Source organism: Mesoplodon mirus, assembly GCF_964341445.2.
Source record: "Mesoplodon mirus genome assembly, chromosome: 13".
In the NCBI taxonomy this organism is placed as follows: Eukaryota; Metazoa; Chordata; class Mammalia; order Artiodactyla; family Ziphiidae; genus Mesoplodon; species Mesoplodon mirus.
Genome location: NC_138989.1, coordinates 11,322,082 through 11,344,026, shown reverse-complemented (window position 1 = coordinate 11,344,026; position 21,945 = coordinate 11,322,082). Strand labels below are relative to the sequence as shown.

Sequence of the window (21,945 nt, the reverse complement as noted above, 5' to 3'; positions counted from 1 at the left end):
TGGTGCTGGGAAAACTGGACAGCTACATGTAAAAGAATGAAATTAGAACACTCCCTAACACCATACACAAAAATAAACTCAAAATGGATTAAAGACCTAAATGTAAGGCCAGACACTATCAAACTCTTAGAGGAAAACATAGGCAGAACACTCTATGACATAAATCACAGCAGGGTACTTTTTGACCCACCTCCTAGAGAAATGGAAATAAAATAAAAAATAAACAAATGGGACCTAATGAAACTCAAAAGCTTTTGCACAGCAAAGGAAACCATAAACAAGATGAAAAGACGGGAGAAAATATTTGCAAATGAAGCAACTGCCAAAGGATTAATCTCCAAAATTTACAAGCAGCTCATGCAGCTCAATATCAAAAAAACAAACAACCCAATCCAAAAATGGGCAGAAGACCTAAATAGACATTTCTCCAAAGAAGATATACAGATTGCCAACAAACACATGAAAGAATGCTCAACATCATCTATCATTAGAGAAATGCAAATCAAAAGTACAATGAGATATCATCTCACACCAGTCAGAATGGCCATCAGCAAAAAATCTACAAACAATAAATGCTGGAGAGGGTGTGGAGAAAAGGGAACCCTCCTGCACTGTTGGTGGGAATGTAAATTGATATAGCCACTATGGAGAACAGTATGGAGGTTCCTTAAAAAACTAAAAATAGAACTACCATACGACCCAGCAATCCCACTACTGGGTGTATACCTTGAGAAAACCATAATTCAAAAAGAGTCATGTACCACAATGTTCACTGCAGCTCTATTTACAGTAGCCAGGACATGGAAGCAACCTAAGTGTCCATCAACAGATGAATGGAGAAAGAAGATGTGGCACCTGTATACAATGGAATATCACTCAGCCATAAAAAGAAACAAAATTGAGTTATTTGTAGTGAGGTGGATGGACATGGAGTCTGTCATACAGAGTGAAGTAAGTCAGAAAGAGAAAAACAAATACCATATGCTAACACATATATATGGAATCTAAAAAAAAAAAAAAAAAAAAAAACAGGTCATGAAGAACCTAGGGGCAGGACAGGAATAAAGACACAGACCTACTAGAGAATGGACTTGAGGACATGGGGAGGGGGAAGGGTAAGCTGGGACAAAGTGAGAGAGTGGCAAGGACATATATACACTACCAAATGTAAAAAAACCAATAGCTAGTGGGAAGCAGCCACATAGCACAGGGAGATCAGCTCAGTGCTTTGTGACCACCTAGAGGGATGGGATAGGGAGGGTGGGAGGGAGGGAGACGCAAGAGGGAAGAGATATGGGGGTATATGTATATGTATAGCTGATTCACTTTGTTATAAAGCAGAAACTAACACACCATTGTAAAGCAATTATACTCCAATAAAGACGTTAAAAAATACATAAATAAATAAATGGGAAAAAAAAAAGTAAAATAAAGCACAGGGAGCCCAGCTCTGTGCTCTGTGACGACCTAGATGGGTGGGATGGGGGGGGGTGGAGGTGGGAGGGAGGTCCAAGAGGGAGGGCATATAGGTATACATATAGCTGATTCACTTCACTGTACAGCAGAAACTAACACAACATTGTAAAGCAATTATACTCCAATAAAAAAAATCACTGATTCAAAATATATTTATTGAGAACTTACTACATATGTGTTTCTGATATTTTTGTAACCATTTTCAGCTACATTTAGATTATTGTCAACTCTTTACTAGTTTATGGAGAAATATAAAAGTTAAACATAAGCTTTTCCTTTTGCCCTATTTATTAAGCCTCAACTAAAACTAAAAGGTATTTATACCCAGAAGAACAAAACTAAATTATTTGTTTTAGGTGGATTATGGATGATATGCTGAGTTCAACAAGGCAACACTAGAACCCTAGAAACTTTATAGTTGTCTTTTAAGTGAATACAAAAATGAACATGCTCAGCCCTTTTTATCTTCCTTTAATAGAGTTTACTATTTCATTTTTACTCATGCTAATTTCTGAATTACTTATGTAAATCCAAATACACAGAGATATTTCATCAATAGTTTCAATTTTCTCTGAATATAATATATATTCTCAACTGATTGATTCTACAAGAGCCGTGCCAGCATACAATTCACTTTTAACATATTTCCTGGCATCGTTCTGTGTAAAAGCTGTAAACTACAAAAAGTCTAACAGAATTATAGTGTTGAGGTATAAAAATGTTGGTTGCTAGACTCTGGTCTTTACAGCTTGCTAATATGATTCTGACTCATGAAAAGTACTAATTAGTAGTTCCAAGTTCTCTGAATTCTTCCTAATTCAAATACTTACCAGGTACTCAAAATTTGTCAGGTACTGGGCTAAATGCTAGGGATAGAATTGTAAGTATGCCTAGTGCCTATCTCTCTTCTAGTAGTATAGACAGCAAAAATGAAATCATAATTAATATAAAATTGTAACTGTGATATGTGTTACAAAGAAGGGTATGTGTTACTTTGGGAACCAAAAAATGGGGGATGTGATTCGGCAGGTCAGGCAAGGCTTCCCTGAATAAATGAGCCCTCAGCTGAGAGACAAAGGATAAAGTGGAGTTAAGAAGATGAAGATGGCAGGGGAAAACATTCCAGAGAGCAGAGTTTATGCAAAGATCCTATGATGGATGATTAAAAGAAAACTTTTCTATAATAACTAGAGCAATGAGAATAAGAGGGAATACAGTTCAGGTACAGAGGGATCACCTCCTGAAGGACCTTATAGGCCGCCTACAGTAGGGAAGTTGAACTTAGCCTGAGAACAGAGGAGGAGACCCTCTGAAGGCTTCACAGAGAAAAGGTGATGTGATCATATTTACGTGTTTCCGCTCTCCACCAACCCTCAAGCTCACTGTGGTGAGGACAAAAGACTGGAGACAGACCAGAATGGATGCACAGAAATCGGTTTGGAGGTTATTGCAGTTGTCCAAGTAAGAGATGGTAGTCCTCTTGGTTATAATGGTATGAGTGAGAAGAGGAAGAGTCTGTCAACAGGAGGAGCAACATGGGTCATATTACTGTGGCCCGTGAGAAAATCCATTTTTAAGGTGCTACCTATGTGACCATTGTAGATAAAAGGTTAAGGCTTTTTAAAGTTTTATAGTAAAGTATCAGTTAATTCCCCTTTAAGCTGTTTTTTAAGTGCCTTACGGGTTTATAAGGGCCTGTACTCTACACTTTTGTATACAGGCAATATATAGTTAATGATTACATTTCAGTATCAAAGCCACCCAGGTATTTCTGTGATTTCTCTAGTCTACCATTATCAACAAATAACACATATTCACATGATGCTAGTCAGAATAGCTCGCAATTTAAAACTTAAGAATTGTTTATTTCTGGATTTTTCCATTTAATATTGTTGGACTGAGGTTGACCGCAGATAACTAAAACCGTGGAAAGCGAAACTGGATAAGCGGGAACTACCATACTCTAGCTAAACAGACAGGACTTAGTTCCAAAAGCACTGGGTCTTCTACAGCAATGTAGGTCTCATTTTGTCCCTAGCACAAAAGGCATGTTAGTAAGTTTCGAAGCATACTTGGTTTATTGTATTTATTCTAAAAGAGAACTTTGAGAGTGGTCTGGCTGCTTTTTAAAATAGAAGAGTCAAACAGAGATTGCAACCACTCTCTGACTCTGGCCAAGAGAGATTCTGAGATGATGAATTAGTTATACAGTAATAGAAGGAAAGTAATAAAAGATGATTGACTGAAGAAAGTATCTCTAAGCAAAATAAACAGGTCACAACCAAATATATACAGAATGTTTCTATTGTTAAAAAGTTCAAAACTGGCAAAACCAAATTATATTATTAGGGGTAGAGAAGTAAGTGGGTACATATAAAGAAATATAAGGAAGTCATCATCATAAAATTCAGCATAGTGGATTCTTCTAACAAAAAAGGGGCTTCTGGGGTGCTGGCAATATTCTATTTCTTGGTCTGGCTGGTGGTTATAAAGGGATTTACATTTTAATTGTTCTTTAAATTATATATTAAACTATATGTGTGAATGTATTATACACACTTCTGTATATATGATATATTTGTAATTAAAAAAATCCTTTTAAAAAAATGTGTCTCAGTGAATGAGAAAGATAGGACTTTGGGCCGTAAATGCTACTCTAAGCCCAAAGACTAATATGAGGGTATTAACTAGAAAATTAGCACCCACTTCAGCAATGGAAGGTCACTTGATGATAAAATGTACTTGAGTGGGAGCCAAGTATTAGATGGAGGTGAGGGAGGAGAAGTGGTGGTAGTGCTGAGTATAGACATGAAGGGACGAAAGAGCATTCTGAGAAAACTCAGGCTGAAGATTTGTCTAGAAACAAAAGGATGAGTTCAAGATGCAATTAATAAAATCTCATTTGGAAGGACAACTAAAGATAAGCCCTATCCAGATGGAAGGACATAAAGGACCACTTAAAAAGAAAAGTCAAATACTGTTTGATTAAGAAAGAAATTATTTGCTAACAGGTTTGGAGGAGACATAGGTAATATTACTTAAATATTACTTGCTTTAATGCACTAGTACTCTTAAGGAAGTATGTGTTAATTTGATGATGCAAACTTCTAAGGTTATTGAAATAAAGAACTATATTTTATGCAATGAATTTCAGGTGAATGATTTATGTTAACATTTCAGTCATTTCTCACTCTTCTCATCAGAAGATAATCACAGTCTTGGAATTCAAACTGACTCAGTGGGGTTAAGCCTTGTATCCCTTAACCTGAGATACTGACTTAACACAATTGTTACTAAAAATCTGTCAGTCTGTCTGCGTAGATGTCCACTTGTCCTTCCATCCATCCATCCAGCATTTACTGAGTTCCTACTATTCAGACATTATACTAGCTATTGGCGATATACCAATGAACAAGTAGATATAATTCCTGTCCTTATGGAGCTTATTATTTAGTGAGAGAGACATACATGAATCAAAAAATCTCACACATAATTATTCAATTATAACTGTGACAAATGCAACAAAGTACAAGCATAGGGTGTTACGAGACCATAAAGAAAGTCTTAATTTAGTGCTGGAGGGTTGAACTGGAATGGCTATCTCACGGATTTAACACTTAAACTGATACCTGTAGGGTAAACAAGAGTTAGACAGGAATGGGGAAAAAATGTATAGGTTTCTAGGCAGGAGGAATAGCATATATAAAGGCCCTGAGGCAGAAAAGAGCTTGGCATGTAAGGGAAATGAACAGGGTTCCAACTCAGGCTTATAACTTTTTTGCACTACTTTGACAGCAGAGTCATTTGATATGGATACCATTGACTTGAATGATGCCTAGAATTCTAGGACTGGCTCTTCAGCAATGACTATTTGCCTCTACTGTAGACATTTAATTTGTAGAATACAAATCATTTAATTTGTAGAATAAACATTAAAACCAAGTGCATTTTACAAGTAATAGTTAGAATGTACAGAATTTAAACTTTCATAATTTGATCTAAACAATTTTTAATTACTTACAAAATAAACTGCTCCAAAACTTCCATGTCCAATTTCATGTAAACCAATAAAAAGTTCTTCAGGATCATCTTTGTAGAACAGATCAGCAATCTCTGGGTCCCTTGGCACCCCTTTCCGCATGATGACCAGTATGTGCAAGCACTTTGCTTTTGATATCCCAGTCAGCTTTCTCTCTCATTGACAAATATTTTTTTGGGGGGGGGGTAAAATTTCAGTACCTGTAGAAAAATAAGGTTTGACGTTAACTTATTATACATTTTGTTTGGTGGCAATTACAGATTCATATTATCCATAAAAAGCATCTTGGTCTTAGAAATTCATAATAAAAAGACAAGTAATCCAAAAGAAAAATGGGCAAAGGATCTGAATAGATATTACTCCAAAGATATAGAAATGTCCACTAACACATGAAAAGATGCTCCACACCATTAGTCTTTAGACAAATAAAATTAAAAACACATGAGATACTATTTTCATACCCACTAGGATGGCTATTATCAAAAAGTCAAATAATAAGTATTGGTAAGGATGTGGGGAAATTTGGATCCTCCAACACTGCTGGTGGAAATGTAAAATGGTACAGCCATTTTGGGAAACAGATTGGGAGTTCATCAAAAACTTAAACACAGAGTTACAAGTTGACCCAGAAATTCCCACTCCTTGGTATATACCCAAGAGAAATAAAAACACATGTCCACACAAAAACTTGGATATTGGTAGCCGCATTATTCAGCAACAATCCAAATGTTCATTTGGTGAATGAATAAACAAAATATGGTATATCCATACCATGGAATATTATTCAGGGATAAAAAGGAATGAACTACTGATACACATCAAAACACAGGTGAATCATTACGCTAAGTGAAGGAAGCCAGTCACAAAAGACTACATACTGTATGATTCCATTTATATAATACATCCAGCATAAGTAAAGTTATAGAGACTAGCAGGTGAAGGAGAGTTGGGGGTGATAGCTAAAGGGTATGGGCTTTCTTTTTAGTGTGGTGAAATGTCCTAGAATTCATTGTGGTGATGGTTGTACAATTGTTCATATACTAAAAACTCTTTAGTTGTACTCTTTAAATGGGTGAATTGTATGGTATGAAAATTATATCTGAAACACAAACCAAAACTACAATGAGATATCACCTCAAGCCAGTCAAAATGGTTATCATCAAAAAATCCACAAACAGTAAATGCTGGAGAAGGTGTGGAGAGAAGGGAACCCTCCTACACCATTGGTGGGAATGTAAATTGGTACAGCCACTACAGAGAACAGTATGGAGGTTCCTTAAAAAACTAAAAATAGAGCTACCATATGATCCTGTAATCCCACTCCTGGGCATATATCCAGAGAAAAACATGGTCCAAATGGATACATGCACCCCAATGTTCACTGCAGCACTGTTTACAACAGCCAAGGCATGGAAGCAACTTAAATGTCCATTGACAAAGGAATGGATAAAGAAGATGTGGCACATATATACAATGGAATATTACTCAGCCATTAAAGAGAATGAAATAAGGCCATTTGCAGCAACATGGATGGACCTAGAGATTGTCATACTGAGTGAAGTAAGTCAGAGAAAGAGAAAGTGGAATCTAAAAACAAATGATACAAATAAACTTACTTACAAAACACAAACAGACTCACGAGAGACTTAAGAGAATGAACTTATGGTTACCGGGGGGGGGAATGGTTGGGGGAAAGGACAGTTAGGGAGTTTGGGACTGACATGTACACACTGCTATACTTAAAACGGATAACAAGCAAGGACCTACTGTATAGCACAGGGAACTCTGCTCAATATTATGTAACAACCTAAAAGGGAAAAGGATTTGAAAAAGAATAGAAACAAGTATATGTATAACTGAATCACTTTGCTGTACATCTGAAACTATCACAGCATTGTTAATCAACTATACTCCAATATAAAATTAAAAGTTAAAAAAAATAAAACGGAGAGGGGTAATAACCATGAATTTTTGTCTAGCTAATTGAAAACAAATGGGAATTAAAGATAAGAAAATTAAAATATCAACAACAGATTTCTGAGGAGAAGAAAAGAAAAAGAACAGGTAAATTATCAGTTACACAGGGGGAAAAAACCTCAAAAGAAGAAATTTCCAAAAGGGGAGTAAAGAAACATAAAGGTGATTATTCTGAATTGATCCACCCATTAATGGGTTAATCAAACAGTCTACAAGACTGCAAGATGAAGTATATATTCTTCCTGACCAATAGTTACATAGACACTTTCTCTAGTTAATGACAACTGCAACAGGCAACTGGAAAATGTCACTTAGCCAGCATGCCCGGCAGGATCTTCCTTTACTTTCACGGTGAAAGCTTTGTCTATGTAGAAACTACATATTTTATCCCAGATACCTGACTGACAATAGAGGTAAGACATGCAATGTGCTTTGGAGTATGTAGCTTCCTAACTAATTTTCCTTTTTCTTTTTCTTTTTTTTTGGTTGGTACTATGTAGATTTGGAGAGAATAGTTTGGTGAGAAAAACATTGGTGTTAAAATATATTATGATTCAGCTGCTATCTTTTTTATGAAAAAATAATTCTGCTTTTGAAGTATATTCCTTTAGGTGTGATCTGTTGTACCTATAGCATCATTAGTGGTATTTAAAAGTTTCCACACCTGACAGTTTACTTAGACAAATGCAAAGAACAATGAGCACTGATTTCTAAGGAGCTAATAGTCATTTAAATCACAAATTAGCTTAATTTTAGTTTACAATAATCTAAATTTGGAAAATTTTTATTTATTTGTATATTACAATGACATTTCTTAGCATAAATATGCTTATTTTCAGAAGCTTATAAGGATGCAATAGACACGATTCTGTTTAATATACATAACTGTGGATAGATTTAACATTGATTAAGCGCTATCTTTTAGAATTTGGATTTTTGTGGGTTTTTTTGTTTTTTTGTTTTTTTTGCAGTACGCGGGCCTCTCACTGTTGTGGCCTCTCCCGTTGCGGAGCACAGGCTCCGGATGCGCAGGCCCAGCGGCCATGGCTCACGGGCCCAGCCACTCCGCGGCATGTGGGATCTTCCCGGACCGGGGCATGAACCCGTGTCCCCTGCATCAGCAGGCGGACTCTCAACCACCGCGCCACCAGGGAAGCCCCTGGATTTTTGTTTTCACTCTCCCTCTCAAGATAACTTTGAGATAGATATGTGTGAGAAATACACAGTGGATGGCAAAACAGAATGCTAGGATGTGAAGGGAAAGTTGATAAAAGTATAATTGATTCAGATATTTTTGTTGAACAAGTAAAACCAAAGATTTTTTCCCCCCAACATCACAAATTAATTGCATTTCTTTTTGATTTCCTTGGAGACACATGTAGAATAAAATGTAATTTAAAAAAAAACAAGAAAAATTATATCTCAATAAATCTGTTTCAAAAGCAGTTTGGTCTGATTAATATTGAAATAGTAACAGCTAACATTTATTAAGCACTACTATGTGTCAGGCAAGACTAAATTCCTTTATAAGCCAAGGAAAATCACAATAATTCTTTTAAACCATACTAAGAAATTTGGAGTTTATCTTGAGGGTAATGGGTAGGCATTAAAGGTTTTAAACAGGAAAAAGGATTCCCCCACAACACTGCATCTGTAATCATGAGTAGTCATCCTGCCAAGCCATGAATGCCAATAATCAAGCATAAAGTCTGTATATCAATACTATTGAAAAAGTAACTTAAATTTAGTTACTTGTTAGGCAACAAAGTACATAAAGTTCAAAAAGTGCTATTGCCTTCACTGCTTAGAGAATAGAAAAGAGAAACAATGGATTAAATCAAAGACATGCCTTTTGAGACCATGCCAAAAAAAAAAAGCAAATTACAAAATTTCTGTTAGGAAAAACATAAAGATCTATGAACCATATTTATGAGAACTAAAATCTTTTCAGTCACCAAGATGTATTTTAAACTTGAATATTTTAGCTTCAATGTGATTAAAGCTAAGTACTATGGATAACCATTTGGAGGACACACACAGACTACTAAGTCATACTATAGACTAAAGTGATTTTTCAAAAGAAATAAATATTAAAATGATATTTAAAATAAAATAATATTAAAATAATAAAAAAATGAGATCATAAAAACTTCTAAAATAATTTGCAGATGAGTATTTAGTTATTTAGCAAGATATCAGAGGCAAAAACCATAAACTAAAATCAGTAAGCTTGATAATACACAACTTATTTATCTTAAAAAATATAATGAATGGATTTCTGCTTCCAGCCAAAATGGAGTAACAGGACTGGATTTATTATCTACCACCAGAAACAACTAAAACACTGGAAAAACATGAAATTATGGTATTTTAACACAATGGGTATCAGGCAGAGAAGGACAGTGATCCCAGACAGAGGGACAACAAACAAGGAGAGCTAAAACTGTCCCAATTTAATGTCCTGGGAGAGTTTCCAGGCCATGGCACAGACAGTAGGGGGTGGGGAAACCCAATTAGAGCCTGGGGCACTCCAGAGATGAGGGTCCAGCGTGACCAAAATGGCTAGAGTTCTCAGGGCACAGTACTAAATAGAAGAGAACAGCACAGAAAGAAGATATGGAGATGAGCAGAGAGTTCCCATCAAGTCTTCAGCTGACTACTGATCTATGCATGCAAGTGAGAAAACTATGCCAGGCCAGGCAGGGTGGAAGAAAAACCTATATGAAAGAATTAAAGAAAACAGTACCTAGGGCTCATGAAGAGCTGTAAATAGTGCCTGTTACCACTAGCCTGAATAGGAAATCTCATAATTCATGGGGAATTGTTTAGAGTACTCACAAGAGTCTAAGTAGCAGAAAATTACCATAGACTAAGTGCTGTTCTGGATGCCTAACAAAATTTAAAAGCAAGATCTTTATGGATTAAATTATTCTAAGTAGCTTAACTGTGTCCCAGAACAAAGCTCACAAATATTTAAAGGAATTAAAAAAAAATCTAATATCCAAAAAGGTAAAATTCACAATGTCTAAAAAAAAAAAAAAACTCACCAAGCATCCCAAGAAACAGGAAAATATGACACATGATGATGAGAAAAATCAATTGAAACCAATCCAGGACTGATATAAGATGATAGTTGCTAGATTAGCAGACAAGAGCATTAAAACATTATAACTGTATTCCATATATTTAAAAAGTTAGGAAATATTGAGGAAATATCAAACACATAGAGATAGTCAAGATATAAAGAGACACAAACTGAACCTCTAGAGGTGAAAGTTACAATGTCTGAGATGAAAAATATACTGCATGGGATGAATAGCAGATGAGATTTCTGAAAAAAAGGTTTATGAACTTGAAGATATGACAGTAGAAACTATCCAATATGAAACATACAGAGAAAAAACAAAAAACAAAATAATAAACAACCAAAAAAAAGAGCATCAGTGAGCTGTGGAACAATTTCAAATGGACTAGTATACATCTAATTGGAGTCCCTGAAGAGAAGAGAGAGATGTTGAGGCAGAGAAAATATCTGAAGAAATAATAGTGAAAAAAACTTACAATTCTGATAAAAATTATAAACCACACATCCAAGAAGGTCAATGGGGCTCAAGAACAAGAATGAGAATAAGAAAAATGGGGAAAATTACACCAAACATATCATAATAATTTGCTCAAAACGTGATAAAGCAAAAATCATGAAAGCAGCCAGAGACAGAAAACACATTATGTATAGACATTATGTAAGGACAACAATGACAGCAGATTCTTCACTGGAGATAATACCAGTGAGAAGACAATAGAGCAACGTTTTTAAAGTGCTAAGTTCAAACTAAAATTCTGTGTCCTGTAAAAAGATCTTTGAAAAATGAAGGCAGAATAGAGGGTTTTAGACATCAAAAGCTGAAAGAATTCATGACCTGACCACCAGCACTCTAGGAAATGCTAAAGGAAATCCTTTAGACATAAGCCAAAATCATACCAGATGGAAATAGAGCTTTACAAAACATTGAAAAAGCACTGAAAATGGTTAACTATTTGGTTAAATATGTAAGATTTCCCCCCATTATTTAAACTTCTTTAAAGTATAATTCACTGTTTAAACAAAAATGACAATACAGTGTGAGTTTTTAACATATAGAAGTAAAACGTATAAGAACATGAAGCTGGGAAGGATAGAAATTGAAGCACAGTGCTGTAAAGTTATCATACTATACACAAAAAGGTATACTATCACTTGAGTATGGACAGCAGATTAATACATAAATGTGTATCCAAATATAAATACATATATGCATGCATGTGTACACATGTGTCTATATACACACTTTAAAAAAAAGACACAAGTAGGCTAAAAGGATGGAAAAAGATACAACACTAAACAAAAGAAAGCTGGGCTAGCTATATTAATATCAGATAACATGGATTTCAATGCAAAGATATTACAAAGATTATTTCATAATGATAAAAAGATTGGATCAATTTATCAAGAGAATATAACAATCCTAAATGTTTATACACCTAATAAAAAAAGTTTCAAAATACATGATTAACAACTGATTTACCTGCAAGGAGAAATAGACAAATCCACAATTGTAGTTGGAGATTTCAATATCCTTTCCTCAATAACTGATAGAACAAATAGACAGAAAATCAGTAAGGATATAGAAGACTTGAACAACACTATCAACCAATTTGATTATTGACATTGAAATATGATTATTAACATTGATGTTTCAACCCAGAAACATCATAATACATATTCTTTTCAAGTGCACACAGAACGTTTACCAAGATAGACCATATTCTGGGCCATAAAACAAGACTCAATAAATTAAAAGGACTTGAGTTATACTAGATATATTCTCTGAACACAATGGAGTTAAATTAGAAAATCAACAGCAGACAGATAATATGAAAAAAATCCCCAAATACTGGAAACTAAATAACACAATAAAAAGTAATCCATGGGTCAAAAAATAAACCAAAAGAGAAACTAGAAAATACTTTTATCTTAATTAAAATGAAAGCAGAAGGCGTCAAAATTCATGGGATACCACTAAAGCAGTACTCATGTGGAAATCTAGAGCAATAAACTCCTGTTTTGGAAAAGAAGGTCTCAAATCAATGAGCTCAGCTTCCATTATTTTTTTAAAAACTAGGAAAAAAAGAGCAAATTAAACCCAAAGTATGGAGAGAAAGGAAATAATAAAGATTAAAGCAGAAATCAATGAAATAGAAAAAAACAAAAACAAAAACAAAAATCAATGAAAGCAAAGCTGGTTCTTTGATAAAAGTAATCAAATTTATAAACCTTGCCAGACTGATCAGAAGACATAATTACCAGTATCACGAATGAGAGGGATAACATCACTACAGATTCTATAGATATCAGAAGGATAATCAGGGAGTATATTATGCAAATTGTACATTATGCAATTATTATTCAACAACTTAGATGAAGTGGATAAATTCTCTGAAAGACACAAATCAACAAAGTTTACTCTGCATCTATTAAAGTAATTGAATTTGTAATTTAAAATCTTCCCACAAAGAAAACTCCAGAATCAAATGGCTTAATTGGTGAATTCAACCAAACATCTAAGAAAGATACAATATTAATTTTACACATCTTTCAGAAAATTGAAAAGGAGACATACTTTCTAGGATTAATTCTGAGGCTTGTATTACCCTGACACCAAAGCCAGACAAAAAACGTTACAAGAAAGAAAGCAACAGAGTAAAATTCTTGAAGACTATAGATACAAATATTCACAACAAAATTATAGCAAATATAGTTCAGTAATATATAAAATAGATAATACATCATGACTAGGTGGAATTTATTACAGGAATGCAAGGTTGGTTTACACTCAAAAATCAATGTAATTCACCGTACCAACAAACTGATAAAAAGCCAAATGATCATCTCTAAAGATGCAGAAAAAGCATATAACAAAATCCAAAATTCATTCCTGATAAAAATTCTTGAGCCAACTAGGAATATCAGGTAACATCCCCAACCTAATAAAGGGAATCTATGAAACATTTACAGCCAATGTCAAATATAATGGTGAAAGACCAACTGCTTTCCTCCTGTGATCAGGAACAAGGCAAGGATGTCTGCTCTCAACACTTCTGCTCAGCATTGTGCTGGATGTTCTATAATTGCAACAAGGGAAGAAAAAAGAAGTAAAAAGTAGCAAGACTGGAAAGAAAGAAGTTGGACTTTTACTGACAAACAACATAATCACCTGTGTAGAAAATTCAATGGAACTAATACGTGAGTTTATCAAAGTTGCAGAATACAAGATCAATATAGAAAGCTCAATTATATTTCTATACATGAACAAATGGATATCTAAACTTTTAAATATCACTTATAATAGCATCAAAAAAATGAAATACTTAGGGATAAATCTGACAAAGGATCTGTAAGACTTGTACACTGAGAACTACAAAATAATAATGAAAGGAAGTAAAGACATAATGAAAAGTTATACTGTGGTTATAGGTCAGAAGACTCAATATTGAGTATTTTTTAGAAAGAGAAATTGAGAAGCTGATTCTCAAATTCATATGAAAATGCAATGGACCTAAAACAACCAAAACGACTTTGAAAAAGGAAGACAAAATTGGAGGGCTAACATAACCTGATTGCAAGATTTATCATTAAGATTACAGTTATCAAGACACTGTGATACTGGTGTGTATGTGTGTGTATGTGTATACATATATTTGCATGTATATATATACACACAAATAAATCAGTGCAACAAAACAGGAAGTACAGAAACAGACCCACACATTTATGGACAACTGAATTTTGATAAAGGTGCAAAGGCAATTCAGTGGAGAACATCTTCCACTAATGGTGCCATAACAATTGAATATGTCTATCTTTGATTCATATTGACACCATATATAAAAATTAACTCCAAATGGATTATAGAACTAAAGGTAAAACATACAACTAAAAAAATTGTGAGGAAAACACAAGAGAAAATCTTTGTGACCTTGGGTTAGGCAAGAATTTCTTAGATATAAAAACAAAAGCACACTCCACAAAGGAAAAAAAGGTTCAATTAGAATAAAAACATACTCTTTTTGAAAGACCCTGTTAAGAAAATGAAAAGATAAGCCACAGTAGAAGATCTCTGCAAAACATATATCTCACAATGGATTTGCATTCATAAAATATAAAGAATCCTCAAAACTCAATTAAAAGGACATGAACAACCAAATTTTAAAAATGAGAAAAACATTAGAACACACACTTCACCAAGAAAGATAAATGGATGGCAACTAAGCCAAAAAAAAAAAAAAGATGCTTAACATCACTATTCATTAGGGAGATACAAATTAAAATCCCAATGAGATACTACTACAAACCTACCAGAATGGCTGACATTAAAAAGACAGACCATACCAGGTGTTGGCAAGGATTTGAAGTAACTGGATCTCTCAGACACTGCTGGCGGGATGTAAAAATGGTACAAACACTTTGGAAAACTATTTGGCAGTTTCCTAAAAAGTGAAACATATATCTACCACATGACATAGCCATTCCACTCCTAGGTATTCACCCAAGAGAAATGAAAGCAAATGTCCATACAAAGCACTGTACACGGAAGTTAATGGCAGCTTTATTTTTAATAGCCAAAACTGGAAATAATCCAAACATCCACCAACAGATGAATGGATAAACAATCTGTGGTACCTGCAGACAATGGAATGCAACTCAGAAATAAAATGAACTACTGATACATGCTACAACATGGATGAATCTCAAAATAATTATGCTGAGTGAAATAAGCCAGAACAAAAAAAGAGAACATATCAATACTTTATGATTTCATTTATATAAAGTTCTGGAAAATGCAAACTAACCTAGAGTGATAGCACATCAGTGGTTGCCTAGGGAAAGGGCTGGGGTGAGAAGAAGTTAGGGAGGTATTGAAAAAGGATATGAAGAAGCTTTTGGGAGTGACGGATATGTTTACTAACTTCATCATGTGATGGATACACACACAGACACACACACACACACGTTAAAACGTTATGTTACTTAATATGTTCAGATTACTGTATTTTAATTAATAATTATTGCTTTAAAAAGTTGCAATCAACAAAACTGAAAGGCAAGAAAGTTGGGGATGGTTCTTGCAAAATATGTGCCAGTGAAGTTATTCTTAATATCAGAGAGTTGAACATATACATATATATACACCAACACACACACTCAAAGGACACAAATAGGAAATTAAAAAAGAAAAAAGCAGTGTCTATTAATGATATGAAACATATAATTTCACTAATAATCAGAGAAATAAAAAGTAAAATAGCAAGACACCTCATTTCACCCACCAAATTGATAAAGTAATAGAGAAAAGATACATTTTTTTGGTGAGGGCATAAGGAAACAGTCATCTTTATACACTCCTGGAAGAATAGAATGGGAACATTCTCTGACCAAGTATTATCCTTCTACAGGGAGTTTCTACACGGCAGTTTCTACTTGTTTTGTTTTGATTTATTTTAGTAAAAGAGGCAGGGTGTAAGGTAGAGCATAGGAGGGATGCAACAGTGAAGATGGGAAACAAGGTTTCTTTCACCTACAAATTTGGATTTCTTTGCAGACTTGTGTTTTATCTGAAGTAGGTGTTGGGATTTCAGGTTATTTTTTTATTTCCTTCTTTTTGTTTATTTCTATTTTCTAAATGTTCTGCAAAGCCTATTACTTCTGTAATTAGAGGAAAAGTGATATGAAAAAATTTTATCTCAAAGTCTAATTATAAATCACTACAACAGAAAATGGTAATATATATTTCCAGAAAATAATCTGATAATAGGGATAAAATAACTTTAGCCAGGTAATTCTCCATATTTTAAGCTATAACTGAAAATAAAGAAAATCTATAAGGAGATAATTTGAAACTAAATAATTTTTATAAAAGAATATTTTATTCTAATTTTATTAATTCCTTTTAATTTTTCTCACAAATATAATAAAAATTCCTCATAGAAAAACCAGAAAACACAACTTGTTCCCATTTTATGGGAGAAAGCTAAGTCATGGATTTATGGACAATACCTTTTCGTGTATGGCACAAAATATACTGTATTGCTCACACTCATTTTAGCAGCAATCTTTTTTTTTCTCTTTTATAACTTCAGTCTTTTGTATTTATGGTGCACCTATGAAAAAAGAAGAATAAAATACGTAATTATAGGGGCAAAATTCAAGAAGCAATAATTGATAACATGATAGTTTTAAATATTTACAAATGTAACATTACCAAGTTAAAATTTTATCTTCATCAGTTTGTGGATGACAAATGTAAAAGGTAGGATTTTCACAACAAAGACACAAGCTACTGTCTCACAAACAATATCAGGGAAACAAATGTGTCGTTAGATTTCAGAATCTATACTGAGGCTTCCACTGGTCTGTTTGAGTCCAAGGAAACTCAATAGAGGCTACGAGTAGACAGGACTAATCTGACAGCATGTGGTGATGCTACTGATTCTCTGTCAGTAAGGCTTATATTTTGAATTGCTTTTCCAATAGGCATGATGATTTATATTGACTCATCTATCTTCCCTTTCCTGGTCTCTGTATAACCAATCTTTCAGATTTGGGGGGTAGTGATAATTCTATATTATCTATCAAAGAAGTACATGCTCAATGTAGAAAATATAAGAAATATACACCATTATGAAAAAAAATCCTTAATCCTACCTAGGACAAGCTTCATTAGCAATTGGGATAATTTTCTCCATGAACATATTTACTTCTTCAAGCACATATTTATTTTGTTATACAGCTGAAATCACATTGTGCATATAATTCCACAACCTGTTTATCTAACTCTAGATTATATGTATTTTGCCATGTTATCAAACATTATTCACAAAGATCATTTAAGGGCTGCTCAATGTTTATCGTATGGAAGAGCCACAATTCATTCACAACAGTTTCTCCACAATTTGAAACCAAGGCTGTTATTCAACCCTCTGTTTGTTGAACTACTAAAAATTACTGTTTTGAAGACCTTTGTGCTTATCATCTATGCACTTAACATTTAGGGCTTTTTGGGAATGGATTTCTAGAAGTAGAACTACTGGGTCAAAGAATATAACAATTTAAAACATGTATATTGAAATAATCTTTGGATGCCTGACTAGCTTTGGAGATGAAATCCTTATAGGAGGAAAAAAACTATACATAAAAAAAGGCACTGACCTCCATTTTCACATTTTTCCTGTAGAGGATATCCTAATCTCTTCTCACATCTATACTTACAAACTAATCTTTTTCATTATTTTGTTATTCCCTCTGATTCTATGGCTGTGGAATGCTTTAGATTAACTGGTAGCTAAAACTTGCCTGAATTCAGCATCACATTTTACCTAACCATCAACCAATCAATAACTACAATGTCTGCATGTACGTCGTGCTAATCTAGTCTGACTATAGCTTCAAGGAACTAAAACATTCCTTATTATATGAACACTAGTTGCGAAATTTCTGAGAAAGTAGTTTTAAATAAGGCATTTACTAACATCTTCATGTCCTGACTAGCTCGAAATGCAGGAGGTGCTCACTCCTAGAAAATATTTTTCTAATGCTATGGACACACATGACTAGTATTTTTCTTCTCTCTAAATACTTATTCACTTTTACATAATTTTTCTTAAAATGGGTACTCTCTCCATCTGCAGTTGCATGGCTCTATAAATGTTTTAAAATAAACTCTCTAAGACACCTAGGAATTAAACTTTCTTGATTTTATTATTTTTCCCCCCTGCTAGAATACTGCACATGGTATTGAAGCTGAAAACCATATTCCTAAAGTTTATCTATTACACCTAAAAGATGTTCACAGTTTTGTCCCATTTAACCACCTTCCTTCTTTATAAATGTCTCTTGGATTCCATGAAACTGTCTTCCCCTGTTTTTCCACGTTATTCCTCCTCTCTGAGCTCTAAGTCAGTGTGTTCCTCCAGGTATTTGCCCAAAGCCCTCTGTGTGATGCAAGCTGCTATCCTAATTTCTGTTCACTTGAATGGTTTCAATAACACTTTGTCACTAGACAGTTCTGGCCTCCAGTCTAAATCCCAGTCCCATTCTTTCAACTATCTGTTTGGCTTCTCACGTATACCTCACAATAACTTTCACTCTCCCCTTCTCCTTGTCCTTAACATCCAACTAAATCACAAGTGTGCTTCAAATATTTCTTTTTATCTGTTCTTCACTTTTCCGTTCTGTTAGCATTTGTTATCTCTTTCCTCTGTTTCTGCTCTTTCAGCCTCTCGTCTAAATTTTCTGGAATTCATCTTTAAAACACTATTATCACAGTCACCTTCCTGAAACACAGTTGAGATAATATCACAGCTCTGCTCAAAATCCTTCCATGTTCCCATACTGCCAACAGGATTAAGGTTAACTTTACCTAACTAACATTCAAAGCTGGCCTCAAACCACTGCCCCAGCCTAAATTCTTAAACTCTATAATCAGGAAAAATGAATTACTACAGTTGCATTTTCTTTTTTTTCTTTTTTTTTTTTTTTTTTGCGTTACGCGAGCCTCTCACTGTCGTGGCCTCTCCCGTTGCGGAGCACAGGCTCCGGACATGCAGGCCCAACGGCCATGGCTCACGGGCCCGGCCGCTCCGCGGCATGTGGGATCCTCTCGGACCGGGGCACGAACCCGTGTCCCCTGTATCAGCAGGCGGACTCTCAACCACTGCGCCACCAGGGAAGCCCCTACAGTTGCATTTTCATACCTTTGTCTTTGCTTATGCTACCTCTACCCAGAATATCCATATCCCAATTACTCTCACAGTCCAGCTAAATGCCACCTCTCCTATAAGACCGACCATTTTCTCCATTTGCATCAGTTTTAAATACTCATATATATTAGTACTCTAACTGGATGACAAGTGCTTCTTCAGAGGAGGATACATGTCTAAATCTAAGTTTTGATTAATCATTATATTTCCATGGCATCTTTAAAAAAATTATTTTTGAGATACAATTCACATACGATTCACCCATTTAAAGTGTACAATGGTTTTTAGTATATTCACAAGTATGTGAAAGCATCACCACAGTCAATTTTAGAACATTTTTATCACCACAAAAAGAAGTCCCATTTCCTTTAGCTATCAAGTCCTCCCACCCCATCACTCCATTCCTTAGCAACCACTAATCTGTCTCTATAGATTTCCCTGTTCTGAACATTTCATTTGAATGGAATCATATGATATGAGGTTTTCTGTGACTGGCTTCTTTCCCTAGCATAATGTTTTTAAGGCTCACTCACGTTGTAGCATGAATCAATATTTCTTTCTATTGACAAATAGAAATTCACTGTATAGATGTACCACACTCTGTTTATCCACTTATAAGCTGATGTACATTTGGGTTGTTTCCACTTTTTGGCTATTATGAATAATGCTGTTATAATCACTTGTGTACACATACATTTCGTTTCTCTTAATTATATTCCTAGGAGTGAAACTGCTGGGTCCTGTGGCATCTTTATATAACATAGTCCACAAAAATCTGCTGAAATCTCCTTCCCTTTTCCACCCAAATCTTAACACTAAAAATGATCTTTAAATTCATCCTTCCCTCAAAAGCTGAACAAGGACGTTTTTCCTTCCAAGAGGACAGCATTTTAAGAATTAACTGAAGATGAAGTGATATGCATGAAATTATTTTTTTCCTCTTCCTTGACCTCCTGCAACCTCAGGTATTACCATTTATAGTGAGAACTCAGAACTGTGCCAAGAATGTAGAATTTCAGGTCTTAAGCTCTTGGGCCAACTGAACAATCCAGCTAGCTTAGAGGCAAAGATTGCATCAGAGGTGTGAAACTGAAATAATTTTCTTCATGCTTTATTCTAAGGAATGGAAATCCTCCAAGAATGATAGTCAAGTAAATTATTTTTCACAGACATTCTAACTTAATATACACTTGATAGAGAGTAGAAATATAAATATTTTTTCATATTTTTCCTTTTCTCAGAAACTTTCAAGAAAGACGATTCAGTGAAGATCTTAGTTGCCTTTCAATGTTGTAGTCACATTTCTGCAGCAATAAACTTGGAGCCAACTAGATTGAAAATCTACAATATTTTAGCATTAAGAAAGGGAGTAAGATTAAGAATGTTTCATATAGGTTATCACTTATATGTGGAATCAAAAATATGACACAAATGAACTTATCTACGAAACAGAAACAGACTTACAAACACAGAGAACAGACTTGTGGTTGCCAAGTGGGATGGGGAGTGGGGAAGGGATGGACTGGGAGTTTGGGATTAGCAGATGCAAACTATTATATTTAGAATGGATAAACAACAACATCCTACTGTATAGCACAGGGAACTACATTCAATAACCTGTGATAAGCCATAATGGAAAAGAATATGAAAAAGAATGTATATATATGTATAACTGAATCACTTTTCTGTAGAGCAGAAATTAACACAACATTGTAAATTAACTACACTTCAATTAAAAAAATAAAAAAAGAATGTTTCACATTGGAAAGAATTATAAAGATCAGACATATCAATTCTTTTTTTTTAAACTCAATCTCAGAAAAGTTAAGTGTCAAATCATACTTATGCAGTAGTGTTATCCCAAATTAAAATTCTTTCTAATTTCTCACTTCAGAAAACTTTTTTCTGAATCAAGCTGCCTAAGTCAGACTTCAGAACACCAAAAAGTTTCCTATTTTGCTATATTTTGGAGGTTAATAAGAAAAGTGTAATTTAATAAGATTGAACTTCTCTGTCTTTATTTCTCCAAATAATACTTAAATACATAGTGGTAGGTTCAGTTCTTATGGAGACTGAAGCATCGACAAATTTGGGATCTCTTTAAGAAAAAAAAAATTTACAAAATTTCCACACAAGAATAGGTATAGGGCCTTAGAAGGGGCTGGTGTAAATAAGGGGCCCTGAAATGTAAGATTCACAGTAAATTTGCCTGTGTAAATTCCTATTAATGCATTCATTATCTTGCTCCAAGAAGGTATACAGAGGCAGGCAAAACCTTCATTTTACAGCAGTGAAAAATAGAGTAGAAATAGGTGATTGGACTTTTTCAAAGTCAGGACCAGTCTGGTGTTTTCCCTCCCCTGTTCATATAATACAACCTCCCAATACAGACTTAAAGAAAACTATCTTTAAAGAAATAAACAGAAAACTTATTTTGGACAGTTGTTACCACTGTCTGCCACTAATACCTAACTATTATTCTGAGGTAAGAAACCATTTTTATGGTACTTTCATTGTGAAAGTAAAACTAGATGACAGGTGTTTTTTATGCCAAATGATCACATAGCCCATCATGACAGAATCTGAGAACTGGAAAGGGACCTTTGTGATCATCTAATTTCTACTTAAGCAAATAATGCAGAAGTATCTGGGGCATT

The 21,945-nt window shown here is 34.4% G+C and overlaps 1 protein-coding gene across 2 annotated transcripts in view; it reads right to left on the bottom strand.

Moving 5' to 3' along the window:
- Positions 1 to 21,945, bottom strand: part of TAOK3 (TAO kinase 3) — a 188,499-nt gene that overhangs the window by 76,549 nt on the left and 90,005 nt on the right. Inside the window, exons 2-4 of one of the 2 annotated variants that reach the window (XM_082640815.1) lie at positions 16,587 to 16,690; positions 12,058 to 12,121; positions 5,498 to 5,715 (exon numbers count right to left, since the gene is read on the bottom strand). In XM_082640815.1, the coding sequence (XP_082496941.1) occupies positions 5,498 to 5,617 (120 nt within the window). In that variant the 5' untranslated portion in view covers positions 5,618 to 5,715; positions 12,058 to 12,121; positions 16,587 to 16,690. The remainder of the gene's footprint in view (positions 1 to 5,497; positions 5,716 to 12,057; positions 12,122 to 16,586; positions 16,691 to 21,945) is intronic. The other variant, XM_082640814.1, reaches the window with a different exon arrangement.